The 22,149-nt window shown below is 37.5% G+C and overlaps 1 protein-coding gene across 3 annotated transcripts in view; it reads left to right on the top strand.

Annotated features, from left to right (window-relative positions):
- OTUD4 (OTU deubiquitinase 4) overlaps positions 1-22,149 on the top strand; it is a 60,778-nt gene that overhangs the window by 9,738 nt on the left and 28,891 nt on the right. For 2 of the 3 annotated variants that reach the window (XM_063458480.1, XM_063458479.1), the window contains exons 2-10: positions 1,343-1,426; positions 2,579-2,629; positions 4,962-5,008; positions 6,292-6,364; positions 7,471-7,552; positions 9,749-9,893; positions 12,944-13,001; positions 15,131-15,242; positions 16,232-16,296. In XM_063458480.1, the coding sequence (XP_063314550.1) occupies positions 1,343-1,426; positions 2,579-2,629; positions 4,962-5,008; positions 6,292-6,364; positions 7,471-7,552; positions 9,749-9,893; positions 12,944-13,001; positions 15,131-15,242; positions 16,232-16,296 (717 nt within the window). The remainder of the gene's footprint in view (positions 1-1,342; positions 1,427-2,578; positions 2,630-4,961; positions 5,009-6,291; positions 6,365-7,470; positions 7,553-9,748; positions 9,894-12,943; positions 13,002-15,130; positions 15,243-16,231; positions 16,297-22,149) is intronic. The other variant, XM_063458481.1, reaches the window with a different exon arrangement.

Here is a 22,149-nt window from a genome sequence, read left to right as displayed (position 1 = left end):
ATCACATCCAGCGTGCAGAATGTCCATAGGAAAGCATCGAGAAATGCTTTCCTATGGAGTGTTTGCGCGAGTGGCTCTTGCCACGCATAAGCATTCCTCTCCACTCGGGAGCTGGGAGTTGGCGGGGGGGAGAGGCCACCAGCGCCGAGGGAGCTGGATTAAGGTAAGTAAGGGAGGGGGTCCCTGAGGGTGTGGGGGGAATCCTAAGGATAATATAGTTTTCCTGACACTATAGTGATCCTTTAATTCTAAAAATATTACATAAATATGCACGTAGAATAAAAAAAATAAATAAATAAAATATTTGAAGTCTACATGTATATTTATGAAGTTATGTATATGGATATATTTATGTGTGTATATATTATATTCATATCAAAATAGTTCGAATGAAATTACATATGTATATTTTTTTTAAAAAAAATTAGTGTATATATTTATGTATGTTTGTAATTTGATTGTGTATTTTTATATTAATATATGTATATATTAAAAATACACTTCATATGACAGTGTGTGTGTATGTATGTATAATTTTTTTTTTTTTTTTACCAATATATTTTCTTTTCTTCAGAAGCAGGGAAAGTGCCTGTCAGTTTAGGAAGTTCCCCTGCAGGCAGACACAGAAACCCCTACTGCGGCTATGTGACCGCTCTTTCAGAGCGATCACATGGCCCACGGGGGCCTAATTTGCAAAGGGGGGACTTTCTGGGCTGTCAGGCAGTCTCTTTCCCCCCCCCCCCCCCCAGACCGGGAGCAACGCCGATCGCCAGTGGGGGAATGGCAGGGATCGGGTAAGTAAATAGCACGGCGGGGACATTCTATGCCGCCCACCAGCATTTAGAGCCACCCTTTCAAGGACGGCATAGAATGCCCGCCATCCTTAAGTGGCTAAAAGACAACTCTCCTCAAAACGTGTATCTCTCTGGTCTGCTTCTGTGCTGGGAGTAAAGCAAGAAAATCATAGACAAACGGTTGGTTTTCATACACGGTTTGACAAAAAGTGTATGCAAATGACTGAAAGATTCTGTCCTATACTAAAGGTAGGGGATGCATTTTTCTTTTTCTTTTTTTCTTTATTTTACATCTACTTTATTTAGAAAAAATCTATTTCCTTTCAGAACTTGATAAAGGGATTTATATATTATAAAAAAAAAAAAAAATTAGGTGATCGTTGTACTGCTGTCTTATCCTTTGTTATAAATGTGTATATATCACATACATATAATGGTATGTGTAACAGCTTTATCATGGTTGATGACTAGAAACTTCATTCAGCCATAATATTATTTGCATTAAGTTATAATATTTATAATATTCTCTTGTTTGTGCCCATATTTAGGTTTTACACTCCCAGACACAGCATTTGGAGATCAGGAAATCCTGTATAGACTATCTGCGTGAAAACAGAGGCCAATTTGAAGCGGTAAATGATACTTTCATTTTCTTATGTCTTACGGTGCTCAGCCTTAGACTTGACTGAAGATGTAATTGCTAGACTTTATTTCACTCCTCAGCCGTTAGCTCAGACATTATCAAAGTCTGGATTTAATTTGCTCAAACTTTTAGAAGTTTTGTTAAATAGCCACGGTACGCCCCTTAAACCACACCGTACGGGCTGTAGTAAATGGGGTATTTTTTTCAGGGTTATTGTTTTCCTCCTTAATGCATTATATAGATATTGTGTTTTAGGCCATACATCTTCTATAGTGTGCTCTGCTCAGAGTAGTAAGTGCCTCATTCAATCATAATGCTCACATAACATTCTACGGTAGAGCTGAGCGAATCTCATAAATATGTACCTACACAAATGTAATTTTATATTTACAAGAGGGATTTCTGGATTGTATTTCGGTTTTCTAGTTGGAGGCCTTTGGGTGATATACAAGTACTTATGTTGGCAGATGGAAGCATAGCCTCCCCTTGGTGCATATTTTAGTGAGGGGTTTGCTTACAACTGCAGTGATTATTATCAAAAATGCTAGGTACGACCTTAAAGAAAGTTAACCTATGTAAGGATCCCTGTGTAGTACAGCAGTTAATTCCTAGTGGCCAAAATTGTAAAGTTGAGGCTAAAATATCTAATATTTTATTAGGGTTGAATTGGAGTTTTTTTTTCTTAATTATGGAATAACCCTGTATCCTATTAATAAATTGGCTCTGTCACCACAAACGTACCTTACTTTTATTGTGTGTTTCTTCTATTTCAGAATCTGTTCTTCGTTTCTTAATTTCTGATCTACTTTCCTTTAAAACCTAAGCAAAGTAAGGATTACTTTTGTCTTATGTATTTTTACTTCATTTGACAAACGGTGGAGCTTAAGGCAAGCTCCAACCTTTATCGTGATTGTCAAGCGTATGTTGTTTTATAGAGCAATAGATTAGAGAAGAACAGATTCTGAAAGAGTAAGTGAAGAAACACTAGGAGAAAAGCAAGTTTTAGGTGACAGAGCCACTTTAACCCTTAACATTGCTGCTTGTATGCATGATAACATGACTCTCAGATGACATGTGTATTACAAACAAATAGTTATAGAAATAGTAATGCCATTAATAATTGTCTTCTCTTGTTTTTCAGTTTATTGAGGGGTCTTTTGAAGACTATTTGAAGAGTCTGGAAAATCCACAGGTATGTAAAATGTGTTGGTTTTAAATTAATAAGTAAAAAGCAGAGAATAGTGGAAAACCCACCCAGTACACGTATAAAAATTAAAATGTAAACATAACCTGGAGGAGTGGACCAGGATAATGGGATCAATGCAGATCTACAATAGTAATAAACATCACATAGAGTAAAACAGTAAAGATTAGAACAAAGTGAGTGGTGCTGGTATTAAACTCACAATAATAAGATTAAACAGGATTCTCACCCCACCAGTGGTTAAAAAAACTAATCAGAAAGCTGGTGAATCTCAGCAGTGGAAATTCTCAAATTCCATGGGTAAATGGAGGAAAAAGAGCCATACATGGCGATGTATAGTTTAAAACCAAAAGGGGATTTTATGAGATTGCACTTACAAACAGGCATAGAGTTTGGGCATATCTGCACATAAAGTGGACCAAGCAGCAGCATGGTAATTTTTGCAATAGCAAAAGTGGCAGCAGTTAAAAATAAAAGCAAATGTAAAACAAAATTAAAACTCCATGCAGAGGCCAAGATTTGATTTGTCCACCACTGGACGAAATGCGTTGGACACATCAAATCTTGGCCTCTGTATGGACTTTTAATTTTGTTTTATATTTGCTTTTATTTTTAACTGCTGAAACTTTTGGCATTGCAAGAATTACCATGCTGCTGCTTGGTTCCACTTTATGTGGAGATATGCCCAAACTCTCTGCCTGTTTGTAAGTGTAATCTAAGAAAGTCCCTTTTTGGTTTTAACTATACTTAACCATGTATGGCTCTTTTTCCTCCATTTACCCAAGTAATTTGAGCATTTCCACTGCTGAGATTGACCAGCTTTCGGATTCGTTTTTTCACCCCTGGTCGGGTGAGAAGCCGATTTCATCTTATGTTTGTGAGTTTAATACTAACACCACTCACTTTGTTCTTACCTTTACTGTATTACGTTATGTGCTGTTTATTACTATTGTAGATCTGCATTGATCCCATAATCCTGGTCCACTCCTCCAGGTTATGTAATGTTAATTCTTATGCGTGTACTGGGTGGTTTTTCCACTTTTCTCTGCTTTTTACTTATTAGTTAGGAGTCTGTGAGGTACACCTGGAAACACTTGGTTTTCACGTATACTAAATTTGTGTGTGTGTGTATGTATATATATATTACACACACCTTGGTTTTAAATTAATACCTGTACTTGTGTTTTCCCTTAAATAAGTTTAGTCAATATCAATTAAGGTACTCTTCTTCTAGAATGTTTTATTAAACCACCGAACACAACTCACAGTCCCTATATCTTTACTATCTTTAAGTTCTTATTATTTTTTTTTTTATAAATGTTTTAATCGTATGAGGGAAATGTTCACAGAAAGGAAATTAAAGGGTTACTCAAAACATAACCACTACAGGTAAGATGCTAGTCATACTTTGTCAGTGATCCCCAGTAATGGTGCAAACCGTTTTGTAATGGTTGCCCCATTACCTGGTCTTACTGGGTGCTGAGTAATGGTGTCTTAACAAAAAGCAGGATCCCGATTCGAATGCTCATTGCTTAGCTAAGAGTGTCAGCTAAGCTCTCTCCGCCAACAAATGACCCTTTGCACCTAGAGATATGCACAGGATTGACATTGGCGAGCCCAGACTGGTTAATGATGTTGCCTGGGGTATAGTTACACCTCCACTAGCTAGCACTAATATCTATGTACGTGCAGTGTTTCATACTAAAAAGTTGCAGATGCAGACTCTGAGCACACTGACCATTTCAAATCACTGAAGTGATTACTGTGTTTGGATTTACCCTTTTAAAGAAGCTTATTATACTCCCAACAGTATCATTGTGCATGATTGTGCTCTGTCCTGCAGATCAAGACATTTGAAGCTGCCTGGAATAAAACAGGCATTCAAGTGACTGTACATAGTATTATTACAAATTATTGGTAACTGTAAACAATGTGATTCTGGAGAGAGTTTAGGAGTTGGTGCCCACTTGTTCTCATGTAGGCCTTAATTCAATATTTTTGGATAAGCTTTTCAAATAACATATCAATATCTGTTAAAAAAAAAATACACTTTTCAGATTTATAGTGGTGATGTCTGTGTAGATTTAAATAGGTTTTCTAACAGGTTGAGATTATTTTAAAAACATATAGAAAAAATATTAAATGATCCGTTATGGAAGACTAAGGGTTTCTCTGGGAGCGTTAGATAATTTCATGACTTGAGTGAAAAAGCAGACAATGATCAGATATCTTGGAAAAACAAGCCTGCCTGTGTTTGAAAATCTGTAATGGTCAATGTATGTTCACGATTATAAAAAGTTATTTTCCCCCCCTCATGCAGGAATGGGTTGGCCAGGTGGAAATAAGTGCCCTTTCACTGATGTTCAAGTAAGGCAAATACTTGTTTGATGTTTGCACAACATTCTGAAGACTGATTATTACTTGTCATAGCTGTTCAGTTGTGCATGTGCTTGAACAAGAGTACTTTTATTTTTTTATTTTTTATTTTATTAATGCTTTTATATAAAGATTCAAGTGTCAACTGTGTCCAGAAAACAGAAATCAAGGTTTTAGTGCCTCCTCCATTACACTTGCCGTAAAACTGTGAGAGTAGTACAGTAGTGGTATAGATGAATTCTTTCTTAATCAAGTAGACCACCAAGACATTAGCAGCAGTGAGCTCATTAAATTCAGTCTAAAAACCTTTACTAATGTTTAGAAATGGAATGAGGCATGGGGAATCCAGAAACAAGTTGTGTTTTTTGTATTGCAGAGTTCTTGGTTAAAAGTTTAAGGAACCGTGTGTTAGTTAACACATAGTAGTGGCTTGATTTTTAATTACTGGACCCCCCACCTGGTTTGTGTTGTAATTGGGGGGAGCGTGGTTTTGACCAAACGGTGTCTAATAGATATGCCCACAATAAAAAAACCTCCATGAATTTAGCTATGCGTTTTCCCCCCAATTGGTGTATATCTAAAAGAGCTTACAAAAGTTGCAGATCTCTTGTCTGCTGCCTTTACAAGTCCTTCCCTTTTAACACCAACCAGACATTCTGTGCCTGTCCAATTGTCGCCTTTTACTTTGCACTCTTATTTTCTCTTTTGCGTTCTTGTTTTCTCTATCTCCTTTTCTGTCTCTCTACTTTCCTCTTCCTAACTGTCATATATATATATATATATATATATATATATATATATATATATTGTTCTTCCTGGTATGTACCCTATGAGATGATGTGCCTCTGTATTAACTGCATTTATATACTGAGATGGTTATCGACATTTTTTTTTTTTTTTTTTGTCTACATATCCATGATCTCTTTGATGGCCTGTCGTGCTTTTGTTACACCATATGTGTGATATTTGTTTTCTTTTTCTGTTTTCCCTGCCATTTCAATAAGCTATTAAACTCTGCTCTTTCCTCCCCCTCCTTATCCCTCCTGAAAACAAGTTTAGTTATGATGCTTGGAGTATGTCTGCAACTTTAGAAATGACCCAAGAGCGCAATATAGATATGTATGGAACAATTTGTGGCATTAAGCTCACATCTTTAGAACATAACAATACTAAGTAAACACACATGTATGCAAAGAATGTTACCTATGAAATCAATCATGGGGATCATTGAAAATATTCCTCAAATAACAGTGGTGTTTTTAAATTATTTTTAGGAGAGATTTTGTTATTTATCAAGAACCCAATTTTCCTCCCTCGTATGTCACTGGAAATGGCTTTTCAGAAAAGGTAAATAATTTGTTATTGAATTGCATATGCTATGAAAACTTTGGAGTTGTACTATAAATGGTAAGATGGTGCCCATGCAGGAAACAGAACAACTTTTATCTCTAATTGTTATGCTGCTAAAAATTATAAACACAAGAATACTGTATCTACAACAAGAAAAAACTAAAATGGTGTAATCATCTTGTAAGTAGATTAAATAAAGTGTTCATTTTGGATATAAGAAGATTTACTCTGTCTATTATTCTCTGTCCTTGTGTATGCTTTGGATATGGAGTAAAAGAAAAGAGCTTATTAAGGCCTTCTTTTATCATTCAATCTCCTGTGAGTGCAACATTGAATAGCCTTTAAGCTCCCACCTGACCTTATTACACCATTTTAGTTTTTTCTTGTTGTAGATGTACTTGTGTGTATCTATTTTAAGAAGATAGAGATGAATCTTAGATTCTTCTACATTTAAAGAAGCAAAGGGTAATTTTTATTATTTCTCACCCCTTCTGTTTCTTCCTTCACTGGTGGTGCTGTATCGTGTGGTACAAGTTTTGTATATAAAAAATATAAACAAATTACAACCTTTTGACTTTTTCAAGTCGACCTATCTTCAGGAAATAATTTAAATGCCAAGTTTCCTTTTGGCATGTATGGATTTAATCTATATTGTACAAATGCGTAGTTAAATAAAAGAAGAAAAAAATTATATAATATATATAATCTGAAGTTGTTGAATGCCATCAAACACATTATGAAGGTAAAAACAAATAGAAATAATGTCTTATATTTGCATTTGCTGCATTTTTTTTTTATTATTATAAACTTATGTCAAGTCATGACAGGTGCATTTAATAGTTTGTCAATGTCCTGTCAGCGATGTTCTGACAGTCACCCAAGGCAACCACCACAGTTATGTAAACTTATACCAAGAATGACAGACTAAATACAAAAACTATTGTGTTAAGCTTCATTTTTCACTGCTTTTTACAGACTATTAACGTGTGTGGCTTTTCCTGGGCACCTTACAGCAAGACAGTGATGGGGGGCATTGCTGCTTGGAGGTGAATTGTAGTGAAAATTGTTTAATTGCTTTTTTTTTTTTTTTTGGCCTGGTTTAGATATTGCTGTGTTTTTCGAATGGAAATCATTATGATATTATCTACCCTCTTGATTTTATTGAGAATGCTGCTTTGTGCCAATGTAAGTATTCTTGTGTTCAGTCATTGCTTTTAATCAATTAATATCACACCTACATTAAAATACTGTATAGAGGTTTTTTTTTCTGGATTTCACCCCCTCCCCCCCAACCCCCCAAAGCTTATATGTTTATGGAAACTGTGCGTGTTTGTGTGTACACTTCCCAGTGTTTAATGGTATATGACAGTGTTTGTTATGCCCTTATGCCCGATCAGTCTACATGGGACTACTAAAATCCATATAAAACCAAAAACCAGTAAAAAGGTGCTGACAACTGTTTCTTAATTTAAAACTATAAATAAAAGATCAGAGACCACATGGGTTTACTTCAGGGAGATCATGCCAAACTAATATTATTGATTTTTTTTGATTGGGTAACTAAAATTATAGATCAGGGTGGTGCAGTAGACATTGCTTACCTAGATTACAGTACGGCTTTTGACACTGTTGCACATAGAAGGCTTATCAATAAACTGCAATCTTTGAGTTTGGATTTCAATATTGTTGAATGGGTAAGGCAGTGGCCGAGTGACAGGCAACAGAGGGTTGTAGTCAATGGAGTATTTTCGAAGCATGGTCTTGTCAACAGTGCGGTGCCTCATGGATCTGTACCTGGACCCATTCTCTTTAATATGTTTACTAGTGATATTGCAGAAGGTCTTGATGATAAGGTATGTCTTTTTGCTGATGATACTAAGATATGTAACAGGGTTGATGTTCCAGGAAGGAATAAGCCAAATGGCAAATGATTTAGGTAAACTAGAAAAATGGTCAGATTTGTGGCAACTGATATTTAATGTGGATAAGTGCAAGATAATGCATCTTGGACGTAAAAACCCAAGGGCAGAGTACAGAATATTTGATAGTCCTAACCTCAACATCTGAGGAAAGGGATTTAGGGGTGATTATTTCTGATGACTTAAAGGTAGGCAGACAATGTAATAGAGCAGCAGGAAATGCTAGCAGAATGCCTGGTTGTATAGGGAGAGGTATTAGCAGTAGAAAGAGGGGAGTGCTCATGCCATTGTACAGAACACTGGTGAGACCTCACTTGGAGTATTGTACGCAGTTCCGGAGACCGTACCTTCAGAAGGATATTGATACTTTAGAGAGAGTTCAGAGAAGGGATACTAAACTGGTTCATGGATTGCAGGATAAAACTTACAAGGAAAGGCTAAAGGATCTTAACATGTATAGCTTGGAGGAAAGACGAGATAGGGGAGATATGATAGAAACATTTAAATACATAAAGGGAATCAACACCGTAAAGGAGGAGACCATATTTAAAAGAAGGAAAAACTTAAACAACAAGAGGACAGTCTTAAATTAGAGGGGCAAAAGTTTAGTGGATGCATGGAATGGCCTTCCAGCTGAAGTGGTAGAGGTTAACACTGTAAAGGAGTTGAAGCATGCGTGGGATAGGTCTAAGGCTATCCTAACTATAAGATAAGGCTAGGGACTAATGAAAGTATTAAGAAAATTGGGCAGACTAGATGGGCCGAATGGTTCTTATCTGCCGTCACATTCTATGTTTCTAAATAGATAAAGCTGCACACTAAAAAAAATTAAATGGCACCATAAAATGTAGTCTTAAAACCAGAAAATGTAAAATGTCATTAAGACTGAAAATTATTCAAAGTGGATAATAAAAATATAAGTATAAATATAACTCTTACAATATATACATCCTGTGAGTTCACTCCATGTGATATGAAAAGAGGGTGGTGGTAGGGGGGAGGGGTAAAGAACAATTGGTGTAATACTGCAAAATATATCATAGCAAATGTAGTTAAAAAGATTCCCACTCAAAAGCAAGAAACAGTGACAGTCTGCTCAAACTGTGACAACAGCAAAATCTGGCATTCCCCCATTAATATGGCTTTTGCATTTGCTAAGCTATGATCCAGCTGTGTGAAAATTTTAAAACAGAGGAGACTTGTATTTTGTCTGCCTGTCTGTCCTACCCCACAAAATAATTTAAAATTGGAAAACGTGCCTAGAACCCTGGGCATTGACCGGGTTATGTAGTAATTCACAAAAATTAAATCCATATTTGGAGGAAAAACTGTGTATATGATGTATGCTTGCCCTGTGTACTGTGTGTGTGTTTGTACTCTGTGTGTTAGGTTTGCAAATTGTCATTGTGCAGCAAAAAAGGTGTATTATATATTTTTTTCCCCCTTATGCTTTTCTTTTAAGCTCTTGTTTATGAACTGCTCTATGAAAAAGTGTTGGATGTAAATATTGGGGAAGGTGTGTTGAAACCAGACACTTCTAGCTTAACCGCTGATGATGCCTGCAGGAGTGATGCTTCAGGATCTGATATGGAAAATGAAATCGCTGGGTAAGCGTTTTAATAAACATAAGCTGTGTGCAGTTCACTCTAAACTAATTTATATGACATATATGCATTTTTATGTATTCATTTTTCTTTGGTTATTTTTCATAGCATGGTATGTTTCCTTTTAACCCCTTAAGGACACAGCTTCCGTTTGCTTGGTTTATACTTTTGTGATCAAAACCGCTTTAGCTTAATGAAGCGGTTTTGGTGTACAGCTCATGCACCTGCAGTCTCACTGCTCAATTCTCTGCCATTTAGGAGTTAAATCACTTTGTGTATGCAGCCCTAGTCACTCCTCTCTACATGTAACTTACACAACATTCCTAAACACTTCCTGTAAAGAGAGATCTAATGTTCACACTTCCTTTCTTGCATAGTTTGTTTAATTTAGAATGTCTTCAATCCTCTTCTTTTAATATCCTAATAGACCCTTGTGTGTGTGTGTGTGTGTGTGTTTAAAGCTGCATTTTTTTCAGAGCAGGAGATAACAACAATTCTAAAGCAAAATAAACCATATATGTTCATGCTGGCTGTGTGAGGGGAGTGTGGCTAAGGTAACATAATCAGAAACAAAAGCGATATAGCTCCTAAATGGCAGATAATTGAGCAGTGGGACTACAAGGGCATGATCTATACACAAAACTGCTTCGGTAAGCTAAAGTTAGTATGGTGCCAGTAGTGTCCCTTTAAGTAGAAACCAAGCAAACTGAAGCTGTTATTGAAGGGTAAAAGTCTATTTAAGAGCACAAGCAATTTTGCCATGTGCGTGTTCAACAGTAATTTTGTTTATTGCATCCGCACATATTTAGTTATTTTGTATTTAGGACAAAAAGGGAATTTAATTTGATGCCACACACAAACACAAGTTACTCAGTAAAAGCATGCCGTTTTCAAATGTGCACACCATGGGAGCTCTTGCATGATATACAGATTTTGATCTTTAATATTTGTGAGTTTTTTTTTTTCTTTTTTTTTTTCCAAGTGATCGGTGTAGGTTTTCTGCGACACCCATGGTTTTCTTAGATTTTTTGTTTTTCTCCCAATGTAAACATTTGGTAGAACATGTATAGATGAAATTATGTACTCTTTAAAAAGAGCATGAATAATTTTAGGGGGTGACCAGTTCCCTATAAACTTCAACTATGACCCTATAGCTAAACATGGTTATTAGCGAACACTGACTGTAACCACTAAACACTAATCTCAACCACTAACATTTACTCTAACCCAGGGCTCGACAAATCCCAGGTCGCCATGGCGACCAAGAAGCTTGTCCTGGTGCCTGGGAGTTGTGAGCCTGTTCAGCCCCTGAGGTGACCCCTGAGGGAGGAAGGCGAACGGCTTTATGAGTGCGGCGGCAAGGGAGCTGTAATCTTTCTGCTCCCTTGCGCGCCCTCCAGTGATGCTGGAATATGACGTCATTACGGCCCTACATCATTTAAACAGTGCCCTAGGGAGCAGAGCAATGACAGCAGCCCTATTGGACCCCATGGAAGCTAATCCACTCCAGCTTTCCCAAAGATAAGTAGGCTGGGTGGGTTTAAAGGGGGAGGGGGAGAAAGTTAGTGTTTACATTGAAAAGCTGCAGGGACCGTATATAGACTTCAGAACATCTACATTAAGCTGTAGTGGTTCTGGTGACTATAGTGTCCTTTTTAAGATTTGTATTTTTGACGCTGAAAAATCTGGCTCATAACTTATTTTAGGCAAATTTGTCGAGCCTTGCTCTAACCCCAGAGATGTTGTTATGTTAAAATGCATATCAATCATAATGTGACAAGATGTGACACTGTGATCAGCACTGGGTAGCATTATATAGCCTAGCCCTGATCACCTTTGCAGCTGCTGAATGTGCTGAATGGGGCTTACAGGGAAACCAGGTTGTGATCTTCTCAGACTCAGTGGGTTTCCATCATTCAGAGGCAATCCCCTGTGATATCAGTAAGTTTAAATGGCTGAATGCAACAATAGCTTTGAGCACAGCACCCAGCTCGTGTGTCTGTCTGTCCTACTAATTAGGACTCCAGATGACAGAGGAGGCTCTGGTATCAAGTGATGTATATGGTCCCCCAGTAACCAGCAGGGAAGTAGTCTGACAGAATTATACCATCATGAGTCCTTAAGGGTATGGACCCTTGACTGCATATTTCTGTCATGCATCCTAAAGGTGTTAACAAAAGGCATTGATTTAACCCTTTAAGGACTGAGCAAAGTGTACAAGTTGTGATCAAAACAAAGCCTGGAATTTGCGCAATATGTGGTTCAACCATAATTCACCTCTTTCATATTAAGTACACCCACACATTTTATGTATAATTTTTGTTCAGGAGAAACAGGGCTTTCATTTCATATCAAATATTTATATATGAAACATAAGTTAATATGAATAAAATCTAAAAAAAATATGAGAAATTAAATTGTTATATTTTTCAGGTTCTGCCTGGCATTTTAACTGTGACTGTCATCCTATTGGATTTTACTGAAATAAAATACACATTTGTATTCAGAAATGTATCACGAGTACCCCCAATGTACAGTTTTTTTGGGGGGGGGTTTGCAAACTTACAGGGGTCAAATGTAAGGCTTTCCCCTTTTCCATGTTTGTACATTTAAATTTGCCAGATTGGTTTGCTGGGCCTATGTTGCCTTAGAGACTGTTTAGAGCCACCCTTTCAAGGATGGCACAGTTTGCCCGCCATCTTTAAGGGGTTAATAATCTTTCCAAATGATTCATTACTGGCCGAAAAACTTTCCAAAGGACTTCTCTACAGAAGTCACCATGGAAGTCTCTGGAAATTTTTGTAGATAAAACATTTTAAATGTTTTTCTAACAGTATTGAATGATTTCAATTAAATAGTCAAAGGTTACCTATATGAACTTTACTATGTACAAAATCAATTTTCACATTTGAGTAGTTTTTGTCATGTATATAGATAATCTTCAAATATACATATTTTTTTTTCTTTCCTAACACTTGGTACATGGCGTGTGTGTATTTATTTACATTATTTGCGATGTAATAGTTGCTTCTCTTTGTTCTGTTCTTTTGCAGGGGGGAAAAGGTGACATTTGGAGATATGAATGGTTTCAAGGCTCACAAGGATAGCAAGGTGAGCATCATTCTTTTTCTAGAAATTCAGTGATCGAACATAAGACCGTTAATTTGATGTAAGCTTTCACTCTGATGAGAGAATAGATTTTAGCAGTCCTTAAATTTAATCAGTCTGATAGTCTGTCTTATATTAGACTTGTTAAAGTTATTTTTGTCAGATCAAATCAGAAACCATGCCCACCATGGAGACTGGAAACCTAGAGAAGTCCATGTGTAAGGAAGATAGCATGTTGAATCAACTTCAGTGGTGGAATGATCATGTTAGATTGTGTCTTCTGAGGAAATACAAAGATATTCCCATACCAGAGACTTTAGAAGCAACCAAGCAGAGGTTCGCAGCACTGGCAACCACATAAACCAAAGCAGCAGAGGCTTGGAGAATACCAAAGAACAATCCAACATCGGGATCTGGTCAGACGAAGTTTGTATTACTCATTCAGAGGGAATCCCCTGTGATGTCAGTAATATGAAATGGCTGCATTCACTTTGAACAATGCACCCAGCAAAAATCCACCCTAGACCAAGCTGGAACTGAGCAGTCGTGGAAGAAAAAAGAATCATATAACACTAATGCACAGTGGCTAATGGACCTGAAAGCAGTCCCCTGCATGCTCCCAGGACATGAACAAGTTACATTTGCAGTAGCAGATGACCAACTCTCCTTGTGGGCTTACTCCTTGTTGGATGACAACAGGACCTGACATGAGCAAAACCTACTGGATAAAGAAACAAAGCTGCATGAAAGCCCAGCAGCACAAATCAACTAGCTATTAGCATCATGCTCCCACCATGACTGGTTGACACAAGGCAGACCAATACTGGGCTTACAAGGGAAATCCATCTAACTACTGACCAAACACCTTCCTCTCCACAAAATGGAAAGTCCTGTCAAGCATCATAGCTTTCAGGATATGAGCAATACTTAGAAGGGGATTGGAACCAACACAAGACACTCAAAACACTCTTGGTGTACTGTAGACCGAGCAGTCACACTAGATTTTAAGACCAGACAGACCACTCTGCACATCCTGGATTGACTACAAAGCCCATGACACAATGCCACACAGATGGGGGAAAAAAAGCAGAACTTAAAGATGGCAATAATAACTAGGATAAGCAGCAAGGACATTGGAATGTAATTTAGACATTGATTTAGGCAAGTGTGAGCTAAGGATGGAAGATGATCAGGACTGAAGGAGTTAATGTGTCAGAAGGCCAAAGAGGAGAGTTAGGGAAAAGTTACAATTACCCGACAATACCACTAACACATGGCAACCATGAGGAAGAGGCAAGCAGGACATCAGCATCTAGTACCGCTAGAGAATCAGACAGGTCCAGCTTAATGGCAATAACTATATCCATGCCATCAACACATATGCTACACCAGTCATCAGGTACCCAGCTGGACACCATGGTTATCAAGACCTGGGATTGACTCCCTATGAGTGGAGAATCCATACAAAATCCAGCACCCAGAGACTGTACGCCAGCTGGCAGAAAGGATTTGGGGTCTGATCAGTGCCAAGGCTACATTCCTGGATGAAACACAAAAATATCCACAAGTACATCTCTAGTGCAGGTAAGGGGCGGGTCCAGGGCAAGACTAACCCCTTTATGTGATGCACTATCGGCAAAATATGGACTTTATCTTCCTACGTTCACATGGAAGATACAACAAAGGTTTTTATTTATTATTTTAATGTGTTATGACTTTTTTTTTTTTTTTTTTATTTTTATATATTTATTTTGCTTAGTTCTTCTATACGCAGTTGTGGACACTATTATTTAAATGGTTAATGTCCATTAAACAAAATGGTTTCAAATGTAAACCTTTTATATTCAAGATGTTTGCCAGTATCTCTAAAATTCTTTTAAGAAATCGAAGCTCAGTAAAGCTGAAATGAAATTTGTGGAGGAAAAATGCAGTGTTTATTATTGGTGTACTATAGGTAGACCTATGTAGATGCAGGTGGTAAACCTGTATTGCTTGTTTATCCTCTGACATTATCACAGTAGTACTGTAGTTATTGAACTTAATGTAGTTATGCAGGTTAGGATAAAAAAAAATGATTTATGTGTATCCTCTTAATGTGTATCCTCTAAATGTTTTGCTATTATTTTTTGCAGCACCAGCATAGAAAGAATGGAATGGCCACTCTGTCTCAGACTGTTCTTCGCTCTCTTGATCCTTCATTTTACAGAAATGTTGAATATGATGTTTGGTTCAAGTCACAGAGAGGTACACTTAAAGAGAATTGCACAATAAAGAATTTGATTTTAAGTCTGGAAGTACTTGAAGTGATGGACCAGGGATGTTGTCGTCTGCCCTATAGTATTGCTAAAGTTGTGTGTCCTTAAATGATTTGAAGAGACCCATCGTAAATGTTGCTCACCATTAGATTGGAAAGGGATGCATGTTTGAACTTTTGAAAAATTTGTTTTATTTTTTTTTTTTATATAAAAATGTACAAAGTGCATGAAATGTATTACTACATCCCAAAAAAAGGCATAGATCCTTCTTCCAAACTTAAATTACTTGGTTGGGAGATGGCCAGGAAGGGATATGAATTACATGTACAAGTGTGAGTGATTACAAATGCATTTCCTGAGATAACCTCACATGTGAAACCTTAACATACAATTTACTATTATTTGTAAAATATACCTTCATGTCTCTAAAGCAGATCTGTCCAGGTCCACTGCAGGTGATTATAAAATGTAATGTATGCATTGTGCTGGCAATATCACCTGCAAATAAATAAAACACATAATGTAGTATTTTTTTCACTGTCCTTATTGAAGGGAATGGACATTGTTAATGCTGACATGCACATTTTACATATCAATGTTAAGGAGGGGGCAGTGTCTGGATGCAAGGGAGAGCCATGTTTGTTTTTGAGAGTTTTTTTTTTTTGGTTGTCGTCTGGTCTGGTGGAGGGGTGTAAAGAAGACTGTGTGACTCTGACTTTTGTTGTTTTTTGGGTTGGGGGGGGTGGAAGAGTTTCTTTTGTTATTCTTTTATGCTTCTTGACTTATATGTAAAATAGGAATAGAGGAGGCTAGAGGAATATTGAAATAAAGTAACTATTACCCACTAGACTTATAATGAAATGCCAGCGTGACCCTGTAAAACTTTGTAAATATGGCTAAAGGAAAGACTCAAAGCTCCCTACATATATTCACATTCTGTGTACATCTGCATAGTAAATTGTTCATTTTTATCCCCAGATCAGCAAAAACTTGACTTCTCGATTGCTGCTGGGATGCAGTATTCTGTCGGGGACAAGTGCCTAGTAAGTATGGTGTACTATGTGAAATATCATACGTTGTTTATAGCAAAGTGTATGGTCAAGTACATGAAGTATGTCTTGAAAATACAGAATCTAATGTACACTCTATGGACAAAACTATTGGGACACCTGACCATTACACCAACAGAGACTTTGGACATTGCATTCTAAATTGAATAATATGTACTTGGTCTCCACGTTGCAGACATAACCGCTTCGACATCGCTGGGGAGAGGTTCCACAAGATTTTGGAGTCTTTCTGTTGGAATTTCCCATTCATCCAGTATAGAATTTGTGAGATCAGTCATGTTGGACGAGAAGGCCTGACTTCAACCTGGGGTTGAAGTCAGGGCTTTGTGCAGGCCAGACAAGTTCTACCACACTAAACTCCTCTAACCATATTAAACCATATGGAAACATAGCATTGTCCAAACTGTCTTGGTATGCTGAAGCAATAAGATTCCCCTTTACTGGAAGTAAGGGGCTTAGTCCCTTGAAAAAAAAGGAAAAAATAAAAAAAGCCCATATCATAATCATTCCTTCACCAAACTTTACAGTTGGCACAGTGCAGTCAGACAGGTAAAGTTCTCCTGGCATCTGTCACATCTAACTTGCCTATCAGGCTGCCAACCAGAGAAGTGTGATTTGTCACTTCACTGAACATGTTTCCACTGCTCCCGAGTCGAGTGGTAGCGTGTTTTACACAACTTGATCCAACGTTTGGCATTGTACTTGGCGATGTGAGGCTTGCAGCTCGGCAATGGAAACTCATTCTATGAAGCTCCCACCACTCAGTTCCTGTGCAGATATTAACCCCTTATGACCGGAGGGCGTACTATTATGTCCTTTTAAAAGCGGCTCTAAACGCCGCAAGGCGTAATAGTACGCCCTCCGGTTTTTAGTAACTTACCCGGTCGCCGGCGGTCCCACGCCGGCGATCGCGGTTGGGGGGACTCCCAGGGAGCCCCCCCCCGCGGCAGATCTTCCTCCTCCGGTCCCTCCCGGTCATGTGAGAGTGAGGTCCTTGCGAGGACCTCACAATCACATGGCCGGGATAGCTGGCTGCAGCAATGCCAGCAGGGGGACTAACTGTAATGACAGTTGGTCCCCCTGCTGGCTGAAAATCAAATTTAAAATAATGTTAAAACAGTGAAAAAAAAAATATATATATACTCAGATCATATATATCACACGTACACTGTCTAGGTGTATTTTAATATTAATATGTATATAATTATATATATATATATATATATATATATATATATCAAATTACACGTAGACTGATACTGATTAAATATATATATAATTATTGTTATATATATATATTTATAAATAATATAAAAAAAATATGTAAATACGTAAAAAAATAAAATATTAAAAAATATATAGATGTGTTTTATTTCGTTCTAACTGTATTGTGATATTAATATATATATATATTTATATCAAAATACACGTAGAACGAAATAATATATATATCTATATACATAAATATATACGTATATATCACTATATATACCTATATATAAATAAAAATATAAAAAATATATATATATATATATATACACACACACGTATAAAATACAGAGTCCAGCGCACTTGCTTATTAACTAAACAGTGATTTCAAATCTTTAGAGATTGTAATAGTTTTATTTAAAAACACCTCACCTAGGCAAAAAATAATGGGGGTTTAGTTACAGTATATGATCATACATTGCATAAGCCTGCCAACCATGTCAATGTACCCCATATTCGGCAGGTCCTATCCTAGTAGCAGCCTAATGCTTGCTCTTATGAGATTAATCCACTTACTTGGGAAATACTTCCTTACTGGGACTCTCTGCAAGTCAAGGCTAAATAGGGTCCTGGAATGAGGCACCTGTAACCGGGGTGCAAAACCAAGGAGTTGGCCTGGGACTCCCAAATATATAAAAGAAACCAAGAGGGCTGCACTCACCTAAACATGCATACTTTATAGGGTGCTGCTGGGGCCAAAATATACAAAATACAGAATCAGCGCACTCGCTTATTAACTAAACAATGCTTTTTAAATCTTAGAGATTGTAATAGTTTTATTTAAAAACACCTATATATATATATACTATGCAATTTCTGGCACTCTTCCCAAATAATAATACATACCAGGTGCTTCTCTGTGCAAAATACTATAAACAAAGCAAGAAATGAGAGCACTCCATGGATTTGGTAAATCAAATTACTGTATTCAAATAGCACGCAAAAAAAAATCGACGTTTCGACCGTCTAGCGGTCTTTATCAAGATGCTGTTATATACAAAAACCTCAAATATATACATAAACGCTTGTTAAACTTACCCAATCACCAAGTGCTCCCTGTGTGTCCAATCTGCCATGTGAGTGAAGCCGCAAATTGCGGATCGTTGTGTTAATTGCCGTAAAGTGACGTGTGGTGAAATCACCATGTGTTGCCTAGAGACGGCACAGCTGTTTAAAATCCAAATGTCGGCAGAGATTTAAAATCAATACGGAGGATAAATAAAATTATATGTTGCATATGTGTTTTCATAAATGTCTAAGCAACTGCCTAACTGATCGTTGGATACTAGAGTGAGCCAGGAATGGCTAGAAACGATTGCTCATATAGGGACTCGGTTAGAAAGACTGGTGTATTGGTAACTATGGACCTGTGTAGCCTAATAGAGCTAACTCAAATACTACCTAACTCCTTACTAAATTGGAAACCCTAGCTGAGAAAGCCATGTGTGTTGCCAAATCACAAACCTAAACAATAAGAACAGGCATCAATTACAGAAAATAGGCTGGCTTAGCATAATGTGAGTTGTCAGTATATAACAGAGTGTGTGTGATGTTGACCCTTTATCTACTGGGGTCCATTTGTAGTGTAGAGTGATCAGCATGAGTGTGATGAAATAAATAAACACAGGGAATATTAAATGGTGAGTGACAAATCAGTATGTGTGAATTCCAAACTAGTGAAAAATAGATAAATGTAAAGCAAGAATGGGAAAATCCTGTACTAAATCAATCTACGGTATGTATGTGAAACACTGTAGAAAAGAGAGTGTGTGTGTGTGCTACTAAGATCATTCTCCGGTGTGTGTGTGAAATGATGTAGTAAAAAATGTGAGTATACTGCCTGACCTCTAGAAATGAGAAAATCAATGAAAAGTGAAAAAGACTGTGCAGCTGAAACATGCACTAAAAGTGTAATGAGCCCTCGTGAATAATGAGAATGCACTGTCAGAAAAGTAAGAATGCAATGAAATAAAAAAAATATATATATACCAAATACAATAAAATAAAAATAAATATAAAAATAAATAAAAAATATAATAAAAATAAAAATAACAATAAAAATAGTAAAAATAAACAATAATAAAAAAAATAAACAATAAAAAATGTGACCGTGATCCTACTAACTATATGCCAGTTCAGCCTCCAAGATCGGCATGCTAGGTAATGGAAAAGAGAAAAATTAGGTAAAAGGAGAGAGGGTCCTACTATAAGAACCTTATGTCACTGGGTATTTATCAAAAAGCCAAAAGTGCCTAGATGTATGTACTATCCCCAATCACCAATTGGAAGTCCACAACCCTTTCTTGCAGCTCTGTATTGTAACTCCCACCGGCAGGAAATCAGATGGAAATAATTCAGTCTCCTCTTTATTATGGGATGGTCATTAAATCCTGAGTCAAAATCTCGCATCCAAGTCATTTACTGCTCAGCGATATCAACGGATATCCAAAAAACAACTAAATGAGTTGTATTCGTTTAATCCTTTCGGTTGGACCATATGCAGATGTGTGATCCAAAAGGTTTCCCTTTGTAAAAGTAACTTTGATCTGTCGCCTCCTCTTGTGAGCGGTGGGATGTGGTCTATCATAATGAACTTAAGCGTGGGTAAATGGTGTTGGAATTCTAGGAAGTGTTTTGCCACAGGTTTATCAGTCTTCCCATCCCGGTACGCCGTCATGATTCCTGATCTGTGGCCACGAATACGGTCCCTTACTGTAAGGTCTGTTTTACCCACAAAATATTTCCCACATGGGCATGAAATGAGGTATACTACATGGTCACTTGTGCAGGTTAGTTGATGTTTGATCTGGATTCTTTTGCCTGTGTGGGGATGTGCAAAGGAAGAGCCTGTCAGCATGTGTCCACAGGTGACGCAACCTGAACACTTGAAACAGCCTTTCTTGGTATGCAATGTTCGTGTATTATATTGGCTCGGTGTATCTGTTTTTACTAAAATGTCCTTCAAGTTTCTGTTGCGTGAATATGCGACCCTTGGTTTCTGTAAAAAAAACGGATTAAGTGTTCTGTCGCTGGATAAGATGTCCCATCTACCTTTAATCCTGTGGGAAAATCTCTGGCTCTCCGTGTGGTATAATAAAGGGATCGTAATTCTGGGCAGATTTTGAAGTTGTTTAGTAGATATGCCCCTGCATATATTTTCTACTTTTATTTGACATTCTTGGAGCACTTTATATGTGTATCCTCGTTCCACAAAGGATCTGGTCATGTCCTCTAGTTGCGTTTTACATGTGCTTTCCTCCGAGTTATTTCTGTACACTCTTAAGTATTGCGAAATAGGTAAAGACTCCTTTAGGGCTTTGGGATGAGCGCTGTTGGCGTGTAGCAGCGTGTTGCGGTCTGAGGGTTTTCTAAATAATCGATGTCCAATGTTTCGATCCTTCCGGAATATCTCCACATCCAAGAATTGGATCTTATCTGGGCTGTACGTCAAAGTAAGTTTAATGGTGGAGTTTAAATTGTTCAGTTCTTCAATCATCTTCTCCAATTCTGTTGCCGTGCCTTGCCATAAAATAAAGATGTCGTCCACAAACCTGTGATACTGTATCAAATGTTCCTTAAATGTGGACAGAATGTGTCTGCTCTCATATGCATACATAAAACTATTCGCATATGTTGGAGCTATTGCCGATCCCATCGCAGTTCCCATCTCTTGAATGTAGAAATTCTTTTCAAAACGAAAATAATTGTTTGTCAATGTAAGTTGTAATCCTTCTAACAAAAATTCAATGGGGGGACCTTCTGATTGTAATAGCAGTGTTCGCATCGCATCCATCCCCATATTGTGAGGAATCACCGTGTACAAATTTTTTACATCTGCCGTGGCGAAGATGTACTGTGTGTCGTTTAATTCACAGCTGGTGATTTTATTAAGGAAGTCTTGGGTATCCCTTAGGCATGTGGATAATCTGGAGACTGTGGACTTACAATAAAAATCCACGTATTTAGCTATGGGTTCCAATAAACCTCCTCGAGCGGATACAATTGGTCTCCCAGGTGGTTTCTTTGCGTCCTTGTGTATCTTAGGGAGTGTGTAAAGGATCGGAATTTTCGGATGTGTATTAAGCAAATATTCCGCTGTGCTGTGATCCAGCCAATTTGCTGCTGTTCCCAATGTTATCCACTCCTGTATTTTGGTGCTGATCTTGCTCGTGGGGTCAAAAGTTAGCTTTCTGTATGTCTGGGTATCAGATAATTGGGTTAAAATTTCTTCCCTGTAGTCCGTATAGTCCTGTAGGACTATTGCTCCCCCTTTATCTGCTGCTCGAATCACAAGTTGATCATCCCTGCTCAAATCTCTGAGAGCAGTTCTTTCTGCCTGGGTTAAATTATCCGGTTTCTTCTGTTGTTGTGCAAGAATGATGTCCATGTCAGTTTTCAAAATAGTGGAGAAGGTTTTGATGGTATGACTTGTGTATTTAGGTTCCCAAACGCTTTTGAGTTTGAATGATGAGGATGGTCTTACTGTCATGGTATCACGAGTAGCTTGCATATTTAAAATTCTGTTCATTTTGAACAATTCAACCTCGGTTTTGAATG

The sequence above is a fragment of the Pelobates fuscus genome, chromosome 6, assembly GCF_036172605.1.
Source record: "Pelobates fuscus isolate aPelFus1 chromosome 6, aPelFus1.pri, whole genome shotgun sequence".
Lineage (NCBI taxonomy): Eukaryota > Metazoa > Chordata > Amphibia > Anura > Pelobatidae > Pelobates > Pelobates fuscus.
Note: the sequence above shows the minus strand (reverse complement) of the source record. Positions and strands in the feature narration are given on the sequence as shown.